Genomic DNA, 21,601 nt, shown 5'->3' on the forward strand with positions numbered 1-21,601 from the left:
ACAATTACAACACCAGAGGACATCTCTGGCTTCGATTCATAAATAAGGATTTTTGGTTAAGAAATTAGTTTTGTCAAATTATGGTTTTCAATTATAATTATTGATAAATATTAATTAATCAATAATCATAATCCTAACAAAATTAATGTAAAAAGCTTTTTTTCAGCAGGAAAGTCAATTACCGAAATAAACGTTTTTTAATTCCCTGAATTGTTGTAACTTCAGACCATGTTAAATATATATTTAACGTCAGATACAGGATGATTTATGTAACAGAAGTACAAGTCTGCTATAGTATTATAGTAAACCTATTTTTTAGAAATGTTCTAGAAATAGAATATTTAAAGGCAATATTACAAAACTGGTTCTGTAGAAATCACTATATTCCACCATGTGTATTTAAGTATTTTACATGTACTTAAAAATGTATGTGCAACAAATATTTCTTTTTCCCAGAAGCTGGGTTCAACATCTTTCTGATCTCCAAGACTATTATAAATAAAGTCAAACTTTTTGGAAGGTGTGTGTCTAATTAAATGTGGTGTAAAACTAACAAAACATTTCAGATGGTGGCAGCAGGGCGATGGTCTGGGGCTGCTTTGCTGCCTCAGGACCTAGGCATCATGCGAAAATTGATAAAACCATGTGACATATAAAAAACTCGTAATGAACGGTTATTTGAGGAACTGTCGCCTTTCTGTCATCTGGAACCGATCTGCCCATTCACTGACTTCAACAAGGCCATTTTGTCCACACAGTTGCCGCCTACTGGATATTGTTTTGTCTTTTTCAGACTGCTCTCTGTAAACCCGAGAAATTGTTGTGCATGAAAATCCCAGGCAGATGAGCAGTTTCTGAAATAAAGTCACTTCAATCCCCTTTCTTCCTCATTCTGATGCTCGGTTTGAACTTCAGTAAGTCGCCAGATGCCAGCTTAACTGAGTCGCTGTTTGTGATGATAAGCAGCTGAGCAGGTTTACTTTATAACGTGGTAGGTGAGTTTATATCTAGACAGTATGGTTGCTTCAAATTGTTTTGGCATAGTAGCATATAGCAAATTATATTAAGGAATAAGAACAAAATGTGAAATTTAAATACATTTTCTAAAGTAGAAATCATAAGAACAGAAAGGAGTAACAGTATAGATAGCAGTGCAAATGATAACAGGAAGGAGTACAGTCTCAACAGACTGTTTAGTCATAATGTGCATGCAATTAACAGCGTGTACAGACAGAAAGTAAAGTGGAAAGACAATACCTAACAATAATCTGAAGAAGAAATGATTGTCTTGATGAGAATTTATTAAACTCACCACATGTGCATGTTGGCATTCAGTTTATTCCTCAGCGGTGTCACCACTGCAACAACAGAACAAAAGGTGGGTCTTGGTTCTGGATGTGAATTCTGATCACAGTAACAGCTTTAATTCCAAGCTGAAGTCTTATATCTTAAATCTAAAGCACCTGCAGAACGTTCAGGATTGTCTGTAACTCCTATCCCTCTGACGGCGCCACCACCGTCGCATGTGAACCCAGCTTCCTGCTCTGCAGGGAGCGCCGTCTCTGTGCACCACTTATCACTTTCACATTTGTTTTTCCTACATGTAAAATGCAATATTTTTGCATGACATTTTGTATTTGAGGGTCGCTGCCCGCCTCGCCGAAGTGTGTGTGCGTTTAATAACGTGTTGCATTGCTAGGCAATAGGCGAGGAGTTACATGACCTAGGGTTTACAAAAACAATGGTCATCAATTGACACAGACTTGTCTAGAAAGGGTCAAAGCTCGGCCCAGCTGGCTGTGGTGAGAATAAGTACGTGAGGAAGCAGGACATGGCGGCACACAACAACCAACAAAAGGAGTCAGCCTGCAGACAGGTGGAGATCCAAAAGAGAGTAGTTTTGTTTTTTCCCTAATGAACTGTAGGATTTTTACTGAAGAACTGTAGAGCAGTGGTGGTTTACTCTTTGAACTCATTCTTAATGGTTGATTACCAGCCTTATAAAGACATGTTCATTTGTGAAAACCCTGATAAGGATTAAAATGATCTGACTTACTAGGAGACTTTCTTTCATAAGATCAGTAATCATTTTATAAAACAAGAGCAGACAGTTTGAGTGACATTAACATGGTGACATCCAGAGTTTATCTTCTCAAAGACTTTCAGAGTTCTGCTTTTATCCCTTTCCCAGATCTATGATTATTCAACCTGTTAGGTTTAAATTTACAGCCTGGCAATTTTACAAATTTAGAGCAAAGTAGCAAAATTTTCCAGTTAGTGCAACAAGATTAATATGTGTTGTACTTAAGGTTGTCAGAAAACGTGAGGTAGACGAAAGTGATTATTTTAAAGCATAAATTTGCGACAAATTGATTCAGACAAACTTCAGTAGAATCAGAAGTTTGTCTTATTTCGTTCTTTAAGTGCAATGGCTGCCTTGTGTTTCTAAACTCAATGTGTAATCATTGTGAATAATCATGGTTTAATATCAACCATAATAACGGTGACTGACTTTTTTCCATAACTGAGCAGTCCAAGTCTTAAGCTGGAGGTCTTTAGCCATCAAACCAGTTTTCCCAGTTAATGTCGGTCCTTGCGTAGATTTTACAGAACTTTCGGAGGCATCTGTCGCTGCACAAAGATATTGTTTCTTTGTCTGTTATTGCAACTGGTTAAATGTGACACACAAATGCAAAACAGGTTTCTAAAATGTTTTAAATTTCAGTTTTAAGTCAGACTGATTATTATGGCTGTTACTTTACAGCTCTGAATCACAAAACTCATGTCCTTATTAATATGAAATATTAGTATTAAATGTTTGCAACATAAATACTAAATAGACTGAATTCATTTAGCACATTTCTAGTCCTACTGTTACTTTTACAAACATTTACATTTATACAAAAATGTAAGAAGTAAAAACATAAAATAAATATATAAATTAGTGTAGACTAACATTACAACAATATTTTAAATTCTAAATGTTAGCACTAGTTCATAACCGATTACTTATTTTGCTGATTTACATGGGCTGCCTCCTTTATAATTTAAAACTAAAACTGCATTTATCAAATTATTTTGATGCTACATCCTTATACATTTTGTTTTGTTTTTTTCTCCATTTTTATACATCAAGACATTTTTCTGTTTTTCAATTTCAGGGCTCCAGGAGTGTTATTAAACATGGCAGGTGTAAGTGGACTCTGTTCTCCCTGAGTTTCGCTTCCAAGGCATAGATCCTCCTGATGGAGGCTGTAATGCTAGGTACGTGCATGACCCCGAGGCAGCAGCAGTCACCTATTTATAGTTCCCTGAAAACTGAATCATAATGAGAAAATGCTTCATGCTTTAATGCACTGTGTCAGTTTGAGTGTACTATAGTAGATACACTTGTGTGTATGCTGTGAATGCCTGGCTTAGAAGTGTTACTATGTCTGTGGGCTTCTACCCACCATGATCTGCACCCAGCAGGCAGCACTCTGGCAGCATCTTCGGGTGCCTTGGATCCACCTCCACCTTGATGGAGACGTTGTTTCCTGCACACATGGACAAGTACTGATGGGAACTGGTATGTAATTCAGTTGAATGTGGGGTTCAATGGGCCACATTCTCTCCGCTGCCTTTAAAAAGTATAGAGCTATGACGAATTTGCTTTTTCAGAAGTCACCACTAAATCAAAAACTTTGCAATGAAGTCAGAAAAATAAAAACCACACACATTTTAATCAATTTATATTTGTGGCAAAAATAGTACATTACCTGTTTTTTATATTGAATCAAGAAAATAATCTCTTTTTTCAGGGAAAGGTGGGAAATTCTAATTGTCCATTTGTCCGTGAATGCACCATTAACAAAATATTATATTAAGCAACACTAATATTGTTTATCAACACTAAAATCATTTGCTCTAAAATAAAGCTTCATTAGAAGTTTTTTGGTAGTTGGGATGAGCATAGATTTTCAAAGCTGCAAATTCTTTCCATGTGGAAATTCCTAACTTTTCCAGACTCAGAATTTCTGATTCCTAAGTCCATTTTTAGATGCCTTTTAAAGTATAAATACAAAACTTCAATATGAATTAATGATAGGAATATCTGCAGTGGTCAATGGTTTATAGATGAAACCTGCAAAAACTACAGTCTGGAGGGACGGATGGATGCATGGATCTTTTCTCATTTTCTTTAGAAAATCTAAAAGAATTCGTAAACTATTTTAGATCTTTCATATCGATTCTTCCAATAAAGCCTAATCCTGATAACAGGGTTCCTACACAATGTTCATGTGGAAAGTCCAAACTATTTGAGACCCAACTTTCTAGAGTTTTCAGTCCTTTAAACTCATTTAAAAATATCAAATACTCCAAGAAAGAAGGAAATAGGACACAACAGAGGTTGGGGCTTCGGATGCAAGGACGTGAGGACCAAATGAAGGAGATTGCAGGAATAGAGGTAGGACACAAGCAAGCAACCAAGGAAGGACAGAAGGAAGGGAGGTAAAACAAGACAAGTACTAGCAGTCACTCTGCAGTAATGAGTTTGGGTGTTATTCTGAACAGCTCTGTTAAGTTGGACACACAGATGAGTTGTTAAGTCAATCTTTTTCCAACAACAGCTCATTGCTAAAATGAAGCCATATCTCCACTTTAGGGTAGGTGGAAGAAAGGAAGGACACGAGGAAGGAAGTAAGGAAGATAGGAAACAAGGAAGAACAAAAGGAAAATAAGGAAGTTAGGACATAACAATTGGACAATGGCATAGGAATTCAAGTCTGGAAATACTCCAATTTCATTTTTCCATACTTATCCTAACCTGGAAAATACTGAAGTCAAATTCCAGACTTTTCAGGAACCCTCAGGCAACATCTAAAAGAAATCTCTTCTGAGTGCAGTGTTAAACTTCCTGGAAAGGTCAAGAACTCACCTTCACAAGAAATAACTTCATCAACAACTCGTGAGACTGATTTAATTTCTGACGACCATTGAGAATGGTTGGTTTATGGACATTAAAGTGATTTAAGGTAGCTGAAATCTTTAATGTGGAAAATGTGTCACTCGTTCACAACTGGGGAAAAAAATGGAACAATAGCAACTGACTTTTAAATTGTATTTTGTCTTGAAATGCCAATTCTCTATTTAGTACTATGATCTTGTTATACTCTGCCTGTTGCACATCACAAACATTTCATGAAACTGTGTTTTAGCTGCAACATGTGACAGGATGTAGTAAACTTTACCAATGGCGATCCGTCTCATTGTGTCGAATCGGCTGGGTCGTTCCGGCTCTAGAACCCAGGTTTTCCTGTCGATCTCATCCAGGACGTCCCAGAAGTCTGTCAGGGACTCCAGAACCAGCAGGAACTGGCTGTGGAGCTGCTCCAGAGTGTTCTACAAGACCAGAACCAGCAAGGGTTCGTGACAAAGTGTTACTGTGAGACCTGACATCAACTGAAACATTATCCATAGTCAGAGATCTTTACTACAAACCGATCAAAGCTAGAACAGATCAACCTGACTAGGCATGTATCAGTAAAGATTTAGTCTAAGTTAAAAACAGAGGTGCATAGTTACCTTTAGAAAGCTTCCGTCATGATATTTAAGATTGAAAGAAAACAGAAGTAAGATCGGTAAAAACAAGTTGATTAAAAACCGCAGCAACTCAAGCTGCATTAAACATGCTCTCATAAACACAAGCACTGAAAAAAGAAAGAGACGCTGATAAAGGTGTGGGAGAGCAATGCAGATGGAATGAGAGGAAAAAAAAATAGGGGGAAAAAATGAACCAAAAATTATGGGTCATTGTGCCAGCACAGTGCACACAATTAAGCTTCGTCCAGGTGCTGAGAGCCTCAGCAATTACAGCCCAATTAATGCCAGCGCTATGATTACAGTTAGAGCCCAGGATAACTACTCGAGGCCCAGTTCAGCTGTTACTTAAATTCCTGCTCGATCAGAGAAGAACCTCAGTGAGAGCTGGAGGCTGCAGCAGAGGATAAAAGGAGTTGAGTCTGAGCTGAGTGTTGCTCCTTGGCTGTCTCAATCAGTTCTCTTTATCTATGTATGATGTCTCTCCCTGACCTCCATTCAGCTCTGAGAGCAGAAATGCTGAAGATGCTGTTACATCTCTCTGCTTTTAACCCTTTTCAACTATTCATCTTCTCAGCGATAACCTGAGAAGCATATTTTCTACAGAAACGTTTATTATCTAATGTACTTAGAAACTAAAAACGAAACATAACTGTCAGTTATTCAATTTCATCATTTTGACACACAAAAAAAACAAGAACATGCAGTACTGTTCTTTTCTGCTTGTTCCCTGTATTTGACTCAATTTACTAATTTGCATCTAAAATTCTGCTTATGCCCTAATTCTTTTGGAAATGACAACAAGGAAGCACAAATTCACCCAAATTTGCTCATTTGAAAGTGAGACAAAATGAGAAATTTCATCACAATTGCATGTTTGGTTGGACTTGAGATCATTTAGAGTGGATTCAGTTGGGAAGTTAAGAGCAGTCAATATCTTTACTGCTATAGTGGATGGATGGATGGATGGATGGATGGATGGATGGATGGATGGATGGATGGATGGATGGATGGATGCAAGCAACAGGAGAGGGAATAAAATACGGAATCACAAAAACGTTTCTATATTTTTTTCTGAACTGGTTAAATGCTTAAATCCAACTCAATGCTGTTCCAGATTTTCAAGACTGGAGGAATCCTGACTGTTGGAAAGTCTGTATCAATTGTCTCAACACCTTCTATCTTCACATATTTAATGTCTGATGGTTGACGTACTGTAGAACGTGCAAGCATGAAGGACATGAACAACACACACACACACAATTATTTCTCTTCCACATCTTGTTCCATACAAACGCACTGAGTGGCACATCTTGGCCCTGTAACAGAGCAGGCAATAATTACTCATTCAAATGAACATGTCAGGGCTGCCGACAGACAGGCCCTTCCCTCTGCACAACCAAGTACACACACATAACACACAACAAATACACACTTGGCACAGTTAAAACCAAGCACACACGCATATATGTATACACACAAAGACAAACACACGCTTCATGTCGCAGAGTGGGAGAGATCTATCAACGGCCCAGCAGGCAGACAGACTCCATACGGTAGCGCTGTTCTAAGCTGGTTCTCACTGTACGGCTGCCATGTATCAGCTCACACACACACACACACACACTCTTGTTTTGCTATGTGTAGTGAGGACCATGTGTTGACTTCCATTGATTTTCAGTCATTTTCAACCCTTTCTATGCCCTAACCCTGACAATAACCCTAAACCTAACCATTACCAGTGCATGCCTAACCCTAACCTTAACCTAAATTCACACCTTAGTCCTAAACCTAACCATTAGCAAAATAGGTCGTGAGGACCAGCAAAATGTCCTCACTTTGGTACAAATGATCCTCAATTTGATGGTGAAATCGGGAAAATGGTTCTCACTGTGATGCCAAAACAGGAACACACTTACACACACACACACACACACACTATCAGACCACTGAACTGGACTGTTCTTCCTGGTGTGTAATTAAGCCCAGAACCTGATTGCAGAGCTGAGCTGAGATATGTCAGTAAGCACTGTTAAAAGAAGTCAGAGAGGCAGAGAGTTGGTGGGTTTGAGGAAAGAGATGCTAAGATTGTGTGTGTGTGTGTGTGTGTGTCAGCGACGCACAGACTCGAAGGCTGTGACAAAGATGAAAGAAGCAGGACAACAAACAACAATAACGAGGAAGCACAGGGATACAAAGAGCCCACAGCTGGTTCTACATCAAAGCACCTTTATGGCGATTACAGCAGACTAAATTTGAGGGGCTACAAGAAAAAGTGTTAATCGAGCATATGGAGACAGGTTCCATCAAATTATGACTCAGAATGATTCAAGGATTTTTGTGGAGCTCTTCATTTTCTCCTCACAAAAGGCCGCAATGCTTCTCATTATAAAACGACAGGGGTTTATACAAGCAGTCAGCTCATGGAGAATGAGACGTTTTTACAACATTTTTGGGAAAAACAAAAAACAGCATTTTTTGTGTCCATAAATAAATCTGCATACATTTAGGTCCGCTTCACACCAGACTGAGACCCCATTTCAGCGGCAAAAACCAAACATGGGGCTTGGGATCCCCATTGCATGTGAAAATGTGATCTGAGCTAGCACAACAGATCTGGTGAATTGTCATGGCAGTAAACTATTGTGGTGGCAGCATAAAACGGTTCTGGGTGGAGTGTATGGAAGCTTGGTGGCAGCATATGAAATGGGGCTGGGTCTTTTCAGAACTTAGAAGCAGGACTGGCCTCGCTGGGCCTGTGCTTTGGCTACAACCTCATCACATTTATACCCTGCTGGCTGGGCACCACTTAAATAAAACAGCCATGTTTTCATCATGCAGTCGCAAAGACCAATCCATGCCTCCTATACCAATAAAACCAAGCCACACCCAATCCCGTTACACATAGAAATTGGTATAAGTATAAGTTGTGTCCCTAGAGTAGGGCGTGCAGATGTGGAGAAGGCATTCATCTCCAGATTGCGCTCAGACTCAGATGAGTTGGTACCTAGGAGGCCGAAGTTTTCATAATCATTATGATTCTGAGAATAATTCAAGAATATTTGTGGACCTTCTAGGATTCAACTTACAAGACAAGAAGATATGTGATATAGGATTGACGAGCCTAAGCAGGGATTTTAACAAATTATTTGACGTAAGGGAAAATGTTTCCGTAAAAAAGCGTGAGCTACGTTGGACTAGATGCACTTCAGGGCCTTAGAAAAACACATTCTTTTATACATATTTATGGTCTGTTTCCATTTTTTCATATCTATCCAGACCTGGAAAAGTATTTAGATCAAATTTCATTCGTTTCCAGACTTCATAAAGCCTATTAAAGTGTGAACAGAAATGCATCACAGACATTTGATGTCTGGTTCCTAGATTTAAAGCTCCCACAGTTATGGTCAGAGGTGCAGTTCACGCCAGCGCCGTGACAGCTGTGAATTTAACAGACTGAAGCAAACAACGGGGCTAATGAAAGTCATTCCTGCAGAGGAAGAAGATCGGTACAAGGATAAAGACAAAAATGGCTTCAGGGCTCTAGAACCTGAAATTTCACTTAACATGTCAATTCCTAATGAAAAAAAAATTGGTGTTGTAACCACACAAAGTTATAATCGTGTAATATCTAGCAAATTAAAGATCCTAATGGTAACATAACACACTAGTAATAGTGCTGCTCCTGGTCAGGACATAAACATATTAGTTATTTTAAGTTCTAAGATCTGTGGATGAATACATACCTGTGGTGTCCAGGTGATGGTCAAAGGGATTGGCAGGTCAGCTGAACAGTCAGGAGCCTCTGCTGGATGCTGTGGATATAGAAGACGGAGGTCATTTATGGGACTAAATACTCAAAAACATATTTTGTTATGAAATCGGCATCCAACTTTTGTTTATAGCACAGCATTTTTGATAGCATGATTATGCTTCAGTTAATCATGCTACGTTATCCACTGAAAGCAAAGAGGGACTGGACTGTGAGGTTCCCTACCAAGCACCCTACCATTCCATGAGTCACAACCTATAGCACACACTGGAGCGGTTTGCAGCAGAGAGAGTATTCAGGCCTCTTTACTCATATACCACTAAATAAAATCGAGAGAGGATAGTGTTAGATAGTTTCTAGCCAGAGATACTATGGAATGGTTTAGATCCAAGCATATTTGGGAATTAGAAGGGCCTAGACAAAGTACAGACCTAAATTTAATTGAGAATCTGTGGCAAGACATGAAAAATTGATGTTTACGAACACTCTCCATCCAATCTGACTGAGCTTCTTGGTCCCTCAGATGTGCTCATCTGCTAAAGAGATCCCTCAAAGCACCTGCAGCTCTAGTTGCAGTGATAGCTGGCCTTTAAAAACTATTGACTTAGGGGAGCTGAATACAAATACATGCCAAACATTTCATAACTTGTCTTTGTAACGAAAAATCCTTTTTCATTTGTTTGTCACTTCAGCATCATGTGTTACTTTGTGCTGATCTAGGCACATAAAAACCTAATAAAGTACTGGAAAACTTTTGCAAGGCACTGAACATGACTTTAGTCTTCCAGTCTCTATCAGCGTTAAAGTCCTGCAGGTTATTGCATCTGTTTGATTAGTTCTTGTCCAAATGTTCCATATTTTAGATATTGCAAAATACAGTTTTGGAGTTATAAAACAATTCAGGGAAATAAACGCTATTTCCTTTTCTTTAATTTTGAGGAACACATCAGTCCACCAGCCTCTATTCATTTTAAAGAAACAAGTAGAGCTGGCCTAGATTCAACATGCTGGTAAAACCATAGTAGAAGCTCATTGAGAAGCTTTGGTTTGCACACATTAGGTAAACTCTCTGTTCACCTTCAACATCACAAAACTCCATGTCCTTCCCCAGTTCTCCCTCACTTCCAAGCCTCCATGTGTCCATGCCAGTACTCCTTCTTCCAAAGCTGTGCCTAGTGAAGAATGACCTGGCGCTGGATTTGGGGATGGCAGCTGGAGGCCAGGAGGTGCCAGAGGGCTGAGGAGGGCCAGGTGGGCAGGTGGGAACAGTGTGGGGTCTCACAGTTCTCCCTTATCCCCGGTGGAGGTCATCCCAGCTTAGGTAAGCACCATCTCACCATGCCACCGTGCCCAGACTCTGAAGCCCCACCCTGAGCTCCTTCCACTCCTGCTACCCAACTGATGCTTTTATTAACTTTGTGCACTCATAAAAGAAAACTTTTTCAAGCCATTTTCTTTCCTTTTTTTATTTTAAGCTTTAACCTAAACTGCTCTTTAAGTTCAAGTTTTAAAATTCACATTAGGAGGCATGAATGCATGATGTAAGGAGTTAATTAATAAATAGAGTCTACTGGTGTGTAATTTTATCTCAGTAAAAAATAAAAGCTTTTCTGTGAGGGCCTCACAAGGTTTTTTAAGGAGCGTCTGTGATCTTGTGATGAAGCTGTTTGTGAACAAACAACGTCATGAAGATTAAGAAACACATCAGGTATAAAGTTGTGAAGATGTTTAAAGCAGGCCGAGGTTATAATACAAATGTAAAGGTTTGAACATCAAAAATGGTAAGTGTATAGCACAGGTGCAAACTTATCAAGGAATGGCAAACGTGGAAAATGTTGCTCTGGTCTGAGTATAATTGGACATTTTGACCATCCAAAACATCCAAAAATGTGGTGGAACACTAAGCCTCTGCTTTTTGACCATTAAATTAAAAAAAAAAGAAATAAAAAAATAAAAAGTGAAAGCAATGACTGACAGCAGCAGTTATATGAAGATTAGTGTGACTTTATTGGTTTTCTCTGTGTACACAGGAAGCTTTTCCCATCCTGCTGAGGTCTGTGAAGAGACACATTATCTGAGTTACATCTCAGTCACAGCAGGTTATCATGTCTCTCCACACCCTCACCAGTCTGACCTACATTTAGGGGCACAGATGTAAATCACAGATTTGCTATCATCTAAATTGATGTTTCCTTGTATGCAGTTTTGGAGAAGTGGGCCTGTTGTGATTTGGACTCACTGCAGGTCGCCATGGAGTATTCCAATTGATGATGAACAATTTTTGGAGTGACAGTGATGGAGTTGCTGTAAAGTTCCTGTGAGTGCTGCACTGAGTGGCTCACCTTTGACTTGAGTTTCACAGTGAGAACGTGCTGCCTTCCAGAGGAGTCCTCAGCTCTCAGTTTCAATGTTTGGAAGTCCATGTCTATGAAAAGCATCCTGGGGATGGACAGAACAGATTTAGATCTTCACTGCTCTAAATGGCCACATTTGATGAATATTTTTAGAAGCAAAGCTCCTAAAACTTATGAGGCGAGGTGGGAAAACTGTGCTAAGAAAAAGAAAGAAAAGATTTCTGATACTGGGTCTTAATGATAAGAAGTTATTTTATTCACAGAAAACAATTTTAAAATAATGGTTTCATTAACAAAAGGCTTTGAAAACCAACCTGGCCTGATGTGAAAAAGTAATTGCACCCTAAATCTACTAATTAAATGTACCATCCTTGGCCTCAGTGACTCCTATCAAGCATTTGTGATAACTGGTAATCAGTCTTTTTCATCCTAGAGGAGGAATTTTGTACAACTATTGAGGTGACTGTGGCTCTGTAGGAAGAGTAGTCGTCTTGCAATCAAAAGGTTGTGGGTTCGATTCCAGCTTCCTCCTGCCATATGTCAATGTGCCCCTGGGCAAGGCACTTAACCTCAAGTTGCCTACCGATCTGCGTTTCGGTGTGTGAGTGAGTGCAATTGGGTGAATGCAGCTCTAGTGTAAAGTGCTTTGAGTGGTCTGCATGACTGAAAAAGCGCTATATAAGTTCAGTCCATTTACAGAAGTGGTTTAAATCAGTCACAGCAGAGAATTTTCAAACATGAATGACCTGTTTAAGGTCATGCCACAGCATCTCAAGTGCATTCACGTTCAGGTTTTGACTAGACCACTCCAATACCTGTTTGTTTGAATCATTTAGAGGTAGACCTATTGGTTTGCCTTGGATCATTGTCCTGTTGCATAACCTAAGTGTGCTGGCCCAAAAGTTATGAAATGATGTAAAGACATTGTCCATTGGATTTTTTTCTAGAGAGCAGAACACATTCTATCAATTATGGCAATTTGTCCAGGTCCTGAAGCCACCCCAGACCATCACACTACCACTGCCATGTTTGACTGTTTGTACAATGTTCTTTAATGCCAGATATAACGTACACTTCCTAGAAAGTTCCACTTTTTCACATGAGTCCACCAAAGATTTTCCTGAATATCTTGATGAAAACCAAGTTATTGTTTGTCAATTGTGAGACGAGTCTTTGTGTTGTTTTGATCAGTAGTGTTTGTCGCCCAGGGACTTTCTCATGGATGCCATTTAATTTCCCTTTGGGATTAATAAAGTATTTTTGAATTGAATTGAATTGAATTTTTGCCGAGTCTCTTTCTTTATTTTCAGATAATGAACACAGACCTTACTTTAGGCAAATGAGGCCTTCATGATGGCGGTTTAGATATTATTCTGTTTTGACCTCCTCCAAAGCTTTAGAAATAGCTTGTTTCTCATCTGTTCTTGAATTCGTTCAGATCAGACAGGAAGAGTTTTTGGAAATCTTTTAGTCTACTTGATGCTGCTTGACAGTTTCTATTTAGGTGATTTCTTGATTCTGCAGTCCAGGCAGTAATGAGTCCTGGGTGTGGCTAATGAAATTAAACTCAGCTGTACAAACATGTGCTTAATTACAGTTATTCTTGATTTAATAAGGGTTTGTCTAATACACATATTTTTCATGTCTTGAAACATTCAGGTGTGAAAACAAAGCAAATACTAAAAAATGCACGAGTGGCAAAATGTTTTTGAAGGACCATGGATCATTTTTCCTTGTTATTTTTATTTTCCAATTATTATCCAGACCTGGAAAATACTTAAAATACAGACGGTGCAGGAAATGACTGAGTAGGCCACTAGAACCAGCACTTTACCTAGAAATGAATTAGCACTACAGTACAGTGGCTGTGGCGTTAATAAAAGAGGACTTAAACTGTCAGAAAATAATGTGTCTCAACTTTTTGAGTCCTATCCTATAAATCAGACTCTCCTTCATGTCCTTATTACAATCTATTGAGAGGCTAAGAACAAAATGTTGATGTGGCGCAACCATTCACCAACACCGCTGTCAGATTTACGGCACTGGGACCGTTTGAATGGGTTACAACCAATCATGAAGTCTACCCCTGGTTTACTGAGGCCTCAAGACGAAAAAACTGATTTGAGACAAACGACCTAAACATCACTTGGCCAGATTTACAGTATATTACAATGGAGGCTCTGTGATGAGACGGACAGAGCTGTATATCTAGTCAAGATTTATGGGGGAGCTAGAGATAAGTAATGTTCAGAAACACACTTAGGGAAGTGATGGAATGAAGGGGGACAATGTCCATTTGGGCCCAGCTCATAAAAACCTTCTGTTCTCTCACACATTCGCACTCAAAGCCACAGAGAAGGGCAACAATTCTCACAAGTCATTACAATAACAACATCAACACACTGAAAGCAAACAGCTTCATAGTATCGGTGCCGACTAATGCAAATCATTCCTCGTGTTACATTTTAACAATGTTTGAGCACAGAGAATAACGCTTCATTATTATTTAGCATCTACATGAAACTCAGTGAGAAGACAATTCTTTACATCTTCAGGTGGACATTTTATTGGGATTAAAACACCCATAAACTATAAACCTTCAGACCAAGCCAGCCAATTATTTTTAAAGACAATGTTTAAAGTTAGCAAGAGAATGGAAACATGGAGAAAAAAACTACCTCAAGTTATTCCAACTTTACCTCAGATCAAGACATACATGGTTAAAACCTGGGAACAACTGGGTGTTCAAACAACACAACAATCACAAACCCAGATCAGAGCTGGTTGTGGAAAATAGAAATAAGCTTCTGAAATGACCTTCCCACAGTAAATCATTACACCTTGGAAAAAAAAGTGGAATGATTTACAATCATTGCAAAATGATTTTCATATTCATGCCCTGGATGTGTAAACACCTGATCACAACTGTGTCAAGATCGTGCATATTTCCATCTCTGCTACAGGGTCCCACAGCCCAGATACCAGGGACAAGCTGCCACCCCTGCTTAGCCGTGATGGAATTGGCCTGATAGTCCGACCTCTTGCCGGGAAGACTGATGAGAGCATCCCATTTGCAACTCTGCAGCAATGTGAGCCACTTCTATACCGTGCAACTTAAGTGCGTATCTCTATTGTACTATGTGCATGTTGACCATGTGATTCATAAATAGTGCAATCAACACTGTATGTTGTATGACAAAATATACATGCAAAACGGAAACAATGGGCCGTGGCACAGACAAATCCAGTGCATAAGAAGAACTATTCAGTCATTTCACACAGCATAAAGAAATACAGGCTCATAAGTCTGGTTGTAGTGTTATTGTGATAACCAGGACACCAACATTACATAGAGATTGTAACCCGGGAATTCCCAATACTATTAGCGATCACGTTTACATTACAAGGTTGGGGGAGTCATTTTTCAGCTGGACTATAAACAGGGATGAAGAGGAAAAGCTTTTTTTGATAGTCCTGCAATCCCTCAGCTGTGGGCCTAAAAGGCCCAGCAGAGCCATGCTGCTGGGAAGTATTTACAGCCGGCCTCAAAAAAACACCACCGCAGTGTGACGGAGTGATAACACTGCAATCAGAAGACATGAAGCTATGCACGTTCTCCAACAGGTTGTGAACACAGAGCACCAGCTGTGCCTATAATGAGCCCAGGAGCCATCAGGTCCACGTTTTTGGTGGAACCAAGAGATAGCAGCTGACCTACTTGACCCCATTTCCATTAATTAACATATTTTTTGCCACAGGTTTGCCATCTGCAGCCTAACAAGATGACCACACTATGTCAAAATAGAGGCATGTGGCAGAGAAGAGAAGACTCACTTTACCTGGTCCAATCAGCAGACGGAATTACAGCTGAAACCCCCGGTGGCTATTAGCACGGCACATACCAATTAAGACGCTAAGCAAACCTCGAGTGCTTTGGAGATTGAGGCCCGCTGTGTATAATGCTTTCTAACCGTAACGCCGCACTGAAAATGATGTCATTCCCATTTCTAGCATTAAGCATACCTTCACCCCCCCATCCCCTATTAAAACCTGAGAGTCTTCAATTAGAGCCATTTGCATTTTGCTAATATCATAATTGCAGTCGTGGTCATTAATAGGAAAGTGGAAAATGAGTCTGGTAGTCAAGGATTAATCCGAGCTGAGGGAGAACGCATATCTTCCTGCTAACTGCTTTCTCCTGACGACGGTATTAGCCAGGCCCATCAGCGCACAAGAGCTGAGCTTTATTAAAGGCGGCCTGGATTTAACTGTAACTCAATAACTAAAAATAAGGAAGTCATTAAGAACCCCTTGTTAATGTGGAGGTGTGTTGTTGAAAGCTATGGGAGAGGGGAAAAAAAAAGGAAAATGCCTGTTCCATTTAGCCACCTGAAGCAGTGGAGTTTTCCTTCATACCAACTTGATCTTACCTCTGGGGAATAAACAGAAAACTTGAAAAATGCATTTGTAACTTTTCCATCCACTGTTCGTACAGTACAAGAGATTCTTAACAGAAAAGGGAAAAAAAAAGCAAAGCTTATATTAGGATCACTTAAAAGAATATGCTCCATCAGCAAGCAATTCCACAGACAAATTACTTGCACAGTGTCCTGGGAATATGTAAGTGGGAAATGGAACCATGTTAACATGCTGTTCATTAAAAAACAAATAATTGTTTCAGTGTTACTTGATTTTCTCTGTAAGCCAAATAAATTTATATAAGTTTTAACATATTTACGTTCTTTTTAAACATCAGCTTTAGACACTGAACAGGTCTATGCACGGGGGGCGCAAAAGGACAGTTCTGTCCCAGGCTCTGGCAAAGCTGTCAGCTGGCCTGGGTCTATGAATCACAAAACCTATTATAATACAGTAGGAATAAATCAATATACAGGTGCAACTAAATACATGTCATCATCAATAAAAAGTTAAAGTGGTGGCCTAGTGGTTAGAACAGGGGGGTTTGTGTTCCAGAGGGGACACAAGGGGCCAGGTTCGTATCCCACAGATTACCACTCTGGGTCCCTGACCAAGACCCTTAGCCCCAGAATGCTCCCCGGGCGCCGCACAATGGCAGCCCACTGCTCCCTGTAAGGGATGGGTTAAATGCAGAGGACAAATTTTGTTGTAATGTACATGTGCAATGACCAATAAATTTCTTTCCTAGTAGCAGGATAAACTGACTATCCGCATCATATTTGCAATGAACCCAAAGCAGAAATAAATTAACATTGTTTAGTGAAGGATTTGGGTGCCATCTCCTCTGATGGTTTTGGTCCACTGTGTTTTATCAGGCCCAAAGTCAGAACAGCCTTCTACTAGTAAAGTTTAGAGCGCCTCGTGCTTTTTGAGATGAGGTAGGAGGTAAAAGGTAGGTATACTATGGATAAGAAAAAAATCCACAATAGATATAAACCTGTGCACCCAATTCTTATTTTAAAATGTCATTGTAGTTGTATGTTTCAAACACTCTACCCATTGAGAATAAATAAAATATTTCAATTATTTTTACTTCAAATAAATGATTGAAAGTCATGCCGAGCAGATGTGAAACTCTGGCAGCAACTGTAGTAGTAGAACTACAACTAATGCCTTTAATATTTAAGTACAATAATTATCCTCATAATTCCTGTTTGCAATATTCTTCTAAGTTGATTTTCCTACACGTTTTCTTTTTTTAAAATCTACTATTCAACACATCATTTACCATCATCAGTTCCTGTGATTGTAATGTCATTCCAACTTTTTTCAACAAAGTTGCTGATATCGACTTCAAGATTTGTTTACACTTTTGAAAATAATAAAGTTGATCGGTGGGGACATTTTATTTGTACTTTGTCTGTTAAATAAATGTTAAAACTAACCTTTTTTTTTATTATTTGAGCATTTTGTTAATGCCAGTGCTCCTTTAATAATGTTTCTACCCTTACTTATCCCATCCGAGAGTCTCCATCTCCGAGATGAGCTGGGAATAATATCGAGGAGGCGGGACGGAGCGACCCTCGGGACATCGATTTAGGGCCACTTCCTGCAACAAACATGCAAAAGGAGAAGATCATACCACTTTGACCAATATCATTTCCCCACAAACTAAACTGAATCAGAGCCAGTTTCACCTAACCACTAATCAATCCAATGCTCATAGGAATGTTTGATAACATAAATAAGATGTGCATCTGTTGCTCATAATTATATATATGTAGAGAATATCATCCTTCTCCTTACCAAGACAGTCTTCAACTCCAGAATGAAACTGGCAAGATCGGCAGACTGCTGCAGCCTCTGTGAGAAAGACATCCCTGAATGAAGGTATAATGAAGTGACACTGTCTATTTTTTTTCCTTCAGCCAGCCATTCAAATCAAACACAGTGTTTGTGATTAATGTGTGCTGCCACCCGTTTAAATAATTAATGATAGCTTAAAGGCTGTGAAAATAATGAACTTTGCAGCCCAGGGTGAAATATCAATCTCATCCAAATAACCCTGAGGGGCCCACGTAACAAATGCGGACATTTTCCAGGCAATGTTAATTAAACAGTGGGGAAAAAAATAGTAGGGCATAAAGAAGGCAACATGACATGGCGATAAATACACAGGAAACGACAACATATTAATCAGGGATGGCAGACACAACGTTTCACTTGATACGGTGATGCCACGAGCAACAGATTATACATTTACCTGCTTCAATATGTGCTCATATTCACGCAACAGGTGTTTCAGCTGCCAACAGCAGTGCAGCCTGCAGAGTCAAAGGTAGGAACAAATACATCTTCTTTGGTTAGGCTTAAAGAAAAACAATATTTATGACATCATGCTTGGTTTTTAAGCATATATTGACAAAGGAAGGTGACCCTATTAGTACCTGGCCCTCTTCAGTTGGAGATCTGAAGGGAGGAGTATTCTTATTCTGAAGTCTCTTTCCTAGAGAAAACATACAGTACCTTTCAAAAGTAATAATGCACCTATTTTTTCATATTTTGGTACAACCACAAACTTCAATGTATTTTACAGGGATTTTGTGTGATAGACTAACACGAAGTAGTGAGTAATTGTGAAGTGAAAGGAAAAGGATGCATGGTTTTCTTTTTTTACACAAACACAAAAACATCAGAAAACTGTGGCATGCATTTGACCTCCTGAGTAAATACTTTGTAGAGCCACCTTTCACTGCTCCACATATGTCTCTACTAGCTTTGCAAACCAGGAAAGTGCAATGTTATGATTTGAAAATTAGCTGTAGGTTAGTCAGACTGGATGGAGAGCATCTAAATGTTCAAGTCTTGCAACAGAATATCAACTGGATTAAGGTCTGGACTTTGACTGGGTCATTCTAACAAACAAAGTTGATTTGATCTAAACCATTCCAGAACCTTTGACCCAGTCTCAATTCTTTTATATCCTCTAACAGGTTTTCTTCCAGGATCACCCAGTATTTAGCACTGCCAATCTTCCCATCAATTCTCACAAGCTTTCTTGTCCATTTTGAAGAAATATTCACAGCATGATGCTGCCATCCTCATGCATCAAGGTGAGATGGTGCGTTCAGGGTGAAGCCGAGTGTTTTGCATTGGGGCCAAAAAGTTACATTTTTGGCCTGATCTGACCAGAACACACTTTTTTCCCTCTTTGCTTTGTTTCCTACATGGCTTCTGGGAAGATGCAAACAGGACGTCTTATGGCTTTCTTTCAAGAATGGCCCTCTTCTTTCTACCCTTCCATGAAGTTCATATTTGTGCAATGCAAGACCAACAGTTGTTATGGCAACAGATTCTCCCACCAGAGCTGTAAATCTCCGCAGCTCCTCTATAATAACGATGGGCCTTCTGGCTGCTTCTCTGGCTATTGTTTTCCATACCCAGCCTGTCAGTTCAGGTGGATGGCCAAGTTGTACCATACTCTTTCCATTTTTGGATGATGAATGAACACAGCTCTGTGGATGTTTAAAGTTTGGGATATTGTTTGTAACACAACTGTCCTTTTAATTTAGCCAAAACGTTCTCCCTCACTGTTAATATACTGGGAATAAATCCCACACAGGTGGACTATATTTATTAAGTGACTTATGAAGGAAACTGGTTGAACTACAACTCATTTAGGGGTATCAGAGTAAAGGGGGTGAGTATAAATAAACGCAGCACCTTTATATATAAACTGTAAGCGTCGACTTGAACAAATAATCCGAAATTTGTAAACGTTTTAATAGTCTACCACTATTTTAAGGGACCTCATATCCTTCAAACATATTCTAATGCTGCCATGTGACTCGATGAGATCAATAAGTCAACTGTAAACACAGACACGTGTATTTACACTAATGTAAAAAGTGTTTAGATTCGGTAAAAACCTGCGCAATGCAAACTGCAGGGATTTAAAATGCGTGTGACGCACGGAACCGTCAGTGACGCAGAGAATTAAACACAGTTTGGACATTTGCTCGAACAAATAGAGAGCATCGACCTCTACGCGAGAACACCTACCTGGACGGTTATAAATCCATCATAGACCGTTTTCTCCTTGTTGAGAGGTAAAAGCAGCGGGTTGTCTCGTATTAGTAAGCTCTCCATTGAAGTATACTTTCAGCCGTCAATTAATAACAATGCCGAGATCTTCAACGCAAACGTCACTAATGTCACTCAGGATATCAGAGAACTTATTACTTTAATTACTTTGGTGAACTAAGATAGGTTGATTTGGTATACTTTGAGTAAGGTTGTTAAAAACCAACGCACACAAACAGCCAAACTGAGAGCAACACATCCGCATCCCGCCACCAAAAGCAAAACAGTCGACGTCATCCAGCTGCCTTCAGGGATTTTCGAAAAATATCGGAATTTCCACTTAGACACTTGAAGTGTTCAATTTTAAAATCAGAGATATTGACATAAGTAAACCTTTTACACATCCGAATTTTTATCGTGTTAGAGCAGGTAATGCACGAATGCCGAAATTTTCTGCATTCGATTTACTTCGGAAATGTGACCTCATATCTGATAATTACGTCACACTCGAGTTTAAGACGCATCGCCTCGTTGATAATCCATAATCCTAGTTCATGCCCACTTTTCTTGATTTTGTTCGCTCCTTACTTCTGCTTCGTACGCAGGTTGTTAAAAATAGCTTATTTTCAGTTTACTCTTTTGGTAGAATCATGCAGGTAAGCAATCCAAAAATCCAGATTTTTTTCTATTCCAGTTTATTTGATTTGATATTACTTTTTAAAAATCTGATATTGCACCCTTTTTCTAGTAATTGCGCTTCCAATCCCAATTTGGAACAGATTATTGCGAAAATATAAAAGATTGTGACCCCTATCAAACTAAAATAAATATGAAAGGACCTGTTTTATAATATTTACAACAATAACTTTGTAGTCACATAACCACAGTTTCATGCAGATGCCTACAAGAAGCATTTAAAAAATAAATGAACTAACCAGATGCTAGTTATCTTCAAAAAGACCAAATTTGGAAAGGAATTAAATACAACGGGGGAACTAGACCAGCACCATAGGAAATCCAGTGGAATTTGCTTATTCTTGTGATCCATGACCAGGCTAACAACAATCATCAATGCATGTAATACAAGCAGTTTCTGTATTACCCTGCCTTTATTTATAGTCTGTCTCTCTCAGCCACACACACACACACACACACACACTGTAGACTGCTTTACTCCAACTGACTTTCATTACTATTCTCTGCAGCATATAGGTTCACCTGTCCTAGCTCTCCTTCACATGCTCCTACTCTCCTTGTGGATCACAGTGTCATCAACTGAAATTATAATCCACTAAGACTTTTGGTTGATCTTCTGTATCCACATGTCCATCTCCAGAGCAAACAAGAAGGGACTCAAAGCTCACCCCAGGCTTAATTTCACCCATACCTTCAA

The 21,601-nt window shown here is 39.2% G+C and overlaps 2 protein-coding genes across 5 annotated transcripts in view; one reads left to right on the top strand and one right to left on the bottom strand.

The window, feature by feature from the left end:
• The window catches only part of LOC124859184 (serine/threonine-protein kinase VRK1-like), a 38,305-nt gene extending 33,113 nt beyond the window's left edge, over nt 1–5,192 (top strand). Inside the window, exons 14-16 of one of the 2 annotated variants that reach the window (XR_007036028.1) lie at nt 3,162–3,264; nt 3,472–3,568; nt 4,646–5,192. Coding sequence is in view for 1 of the 2 variants with exons in the window: in XM_047351802.1 (XP_047207758.1) it covers nt 3,162–3,236 (75 nt within the window). In the remaining variant the exon portion in view is untranslated. Of the gene's footprint in view, nt 1–3,161; nt 3,265–3,468; nt 3,569–4,645 lie in introns of those variants that run through there. The other variant, XM_047351802.1, reaches the window with a different exon arrangement.
• The window catches only part of fancl (FA complementation group L), a 28,532-nt gene extending 8,038 nt beyond the window's left edge, over nt 1–20,494 (bottom strand). For 2 of the 3 annotated variants that reach the window (XM_047351805.1, XM_047351807.1), the window contains exons 1-10: nt 20,188–20,494; nt 18,573–18,631; nt 18,389–18,449; nt 17,932–17,988; nt 17,637–17,734; nt 11,695–11,791; nt 9,327–9,395; nt 5,232–5,382; nt 3,453–3,536; nt 1,313–1,358 (exon numbers count right to left, since the gene is read on the bottom strand). In XM_047351805.1, the coding sequence (XP_047207761.1) occupies nt 1,313–1,358; nt 3,453–3,536; nt 5,232–5,382; nt 9,327–9,395; nt 11,695–11,791; nt 17,637–17,734; nt 17,932–17,988; nt 18,389–18,449; nt 18,573–18,631; nt 20,188–20,274 (809 nt within the window). In that variant the 5' untranslated portion in view covers nt 20,275–20,494. Of the gene's footprint in view, nt 1–1,312; nt 1,359–3,452; nt 3,537–5,231; nt 5,383–9,326; nt 9,396–11,694; nt 11,792–17,636; nt 17,735–17,931; nt 18,006–18,388; nt 18,450–18,572; nt 18,632–20,187 lie in introns of those variants that run through there. The other variant, XM_047351806.1, reaches the window with a different exon arrangement.
• Nucleotides 20,495–21,601: the final 1,107 nt, after the last annotated feature.

The sequence above is a fragment of the Girardinichthys multiradiatus genome, chromosome 22 (genome assembly GCF_021462225.1).
Source record: "Girardinichthys multiradiatus isolate DD_20200921_A chromosome 22, DD_fGirMul_XY1, whole genome shotgun sequence".
Classification (NCBI taxonomy): domain Eukaryota; kingdom Metazoa; phylum Chordata; class Actinopteri; order Cyprinodontiformes; family Goodeidae; genus Girardinichthys; species Girardinichthys multiradiatus.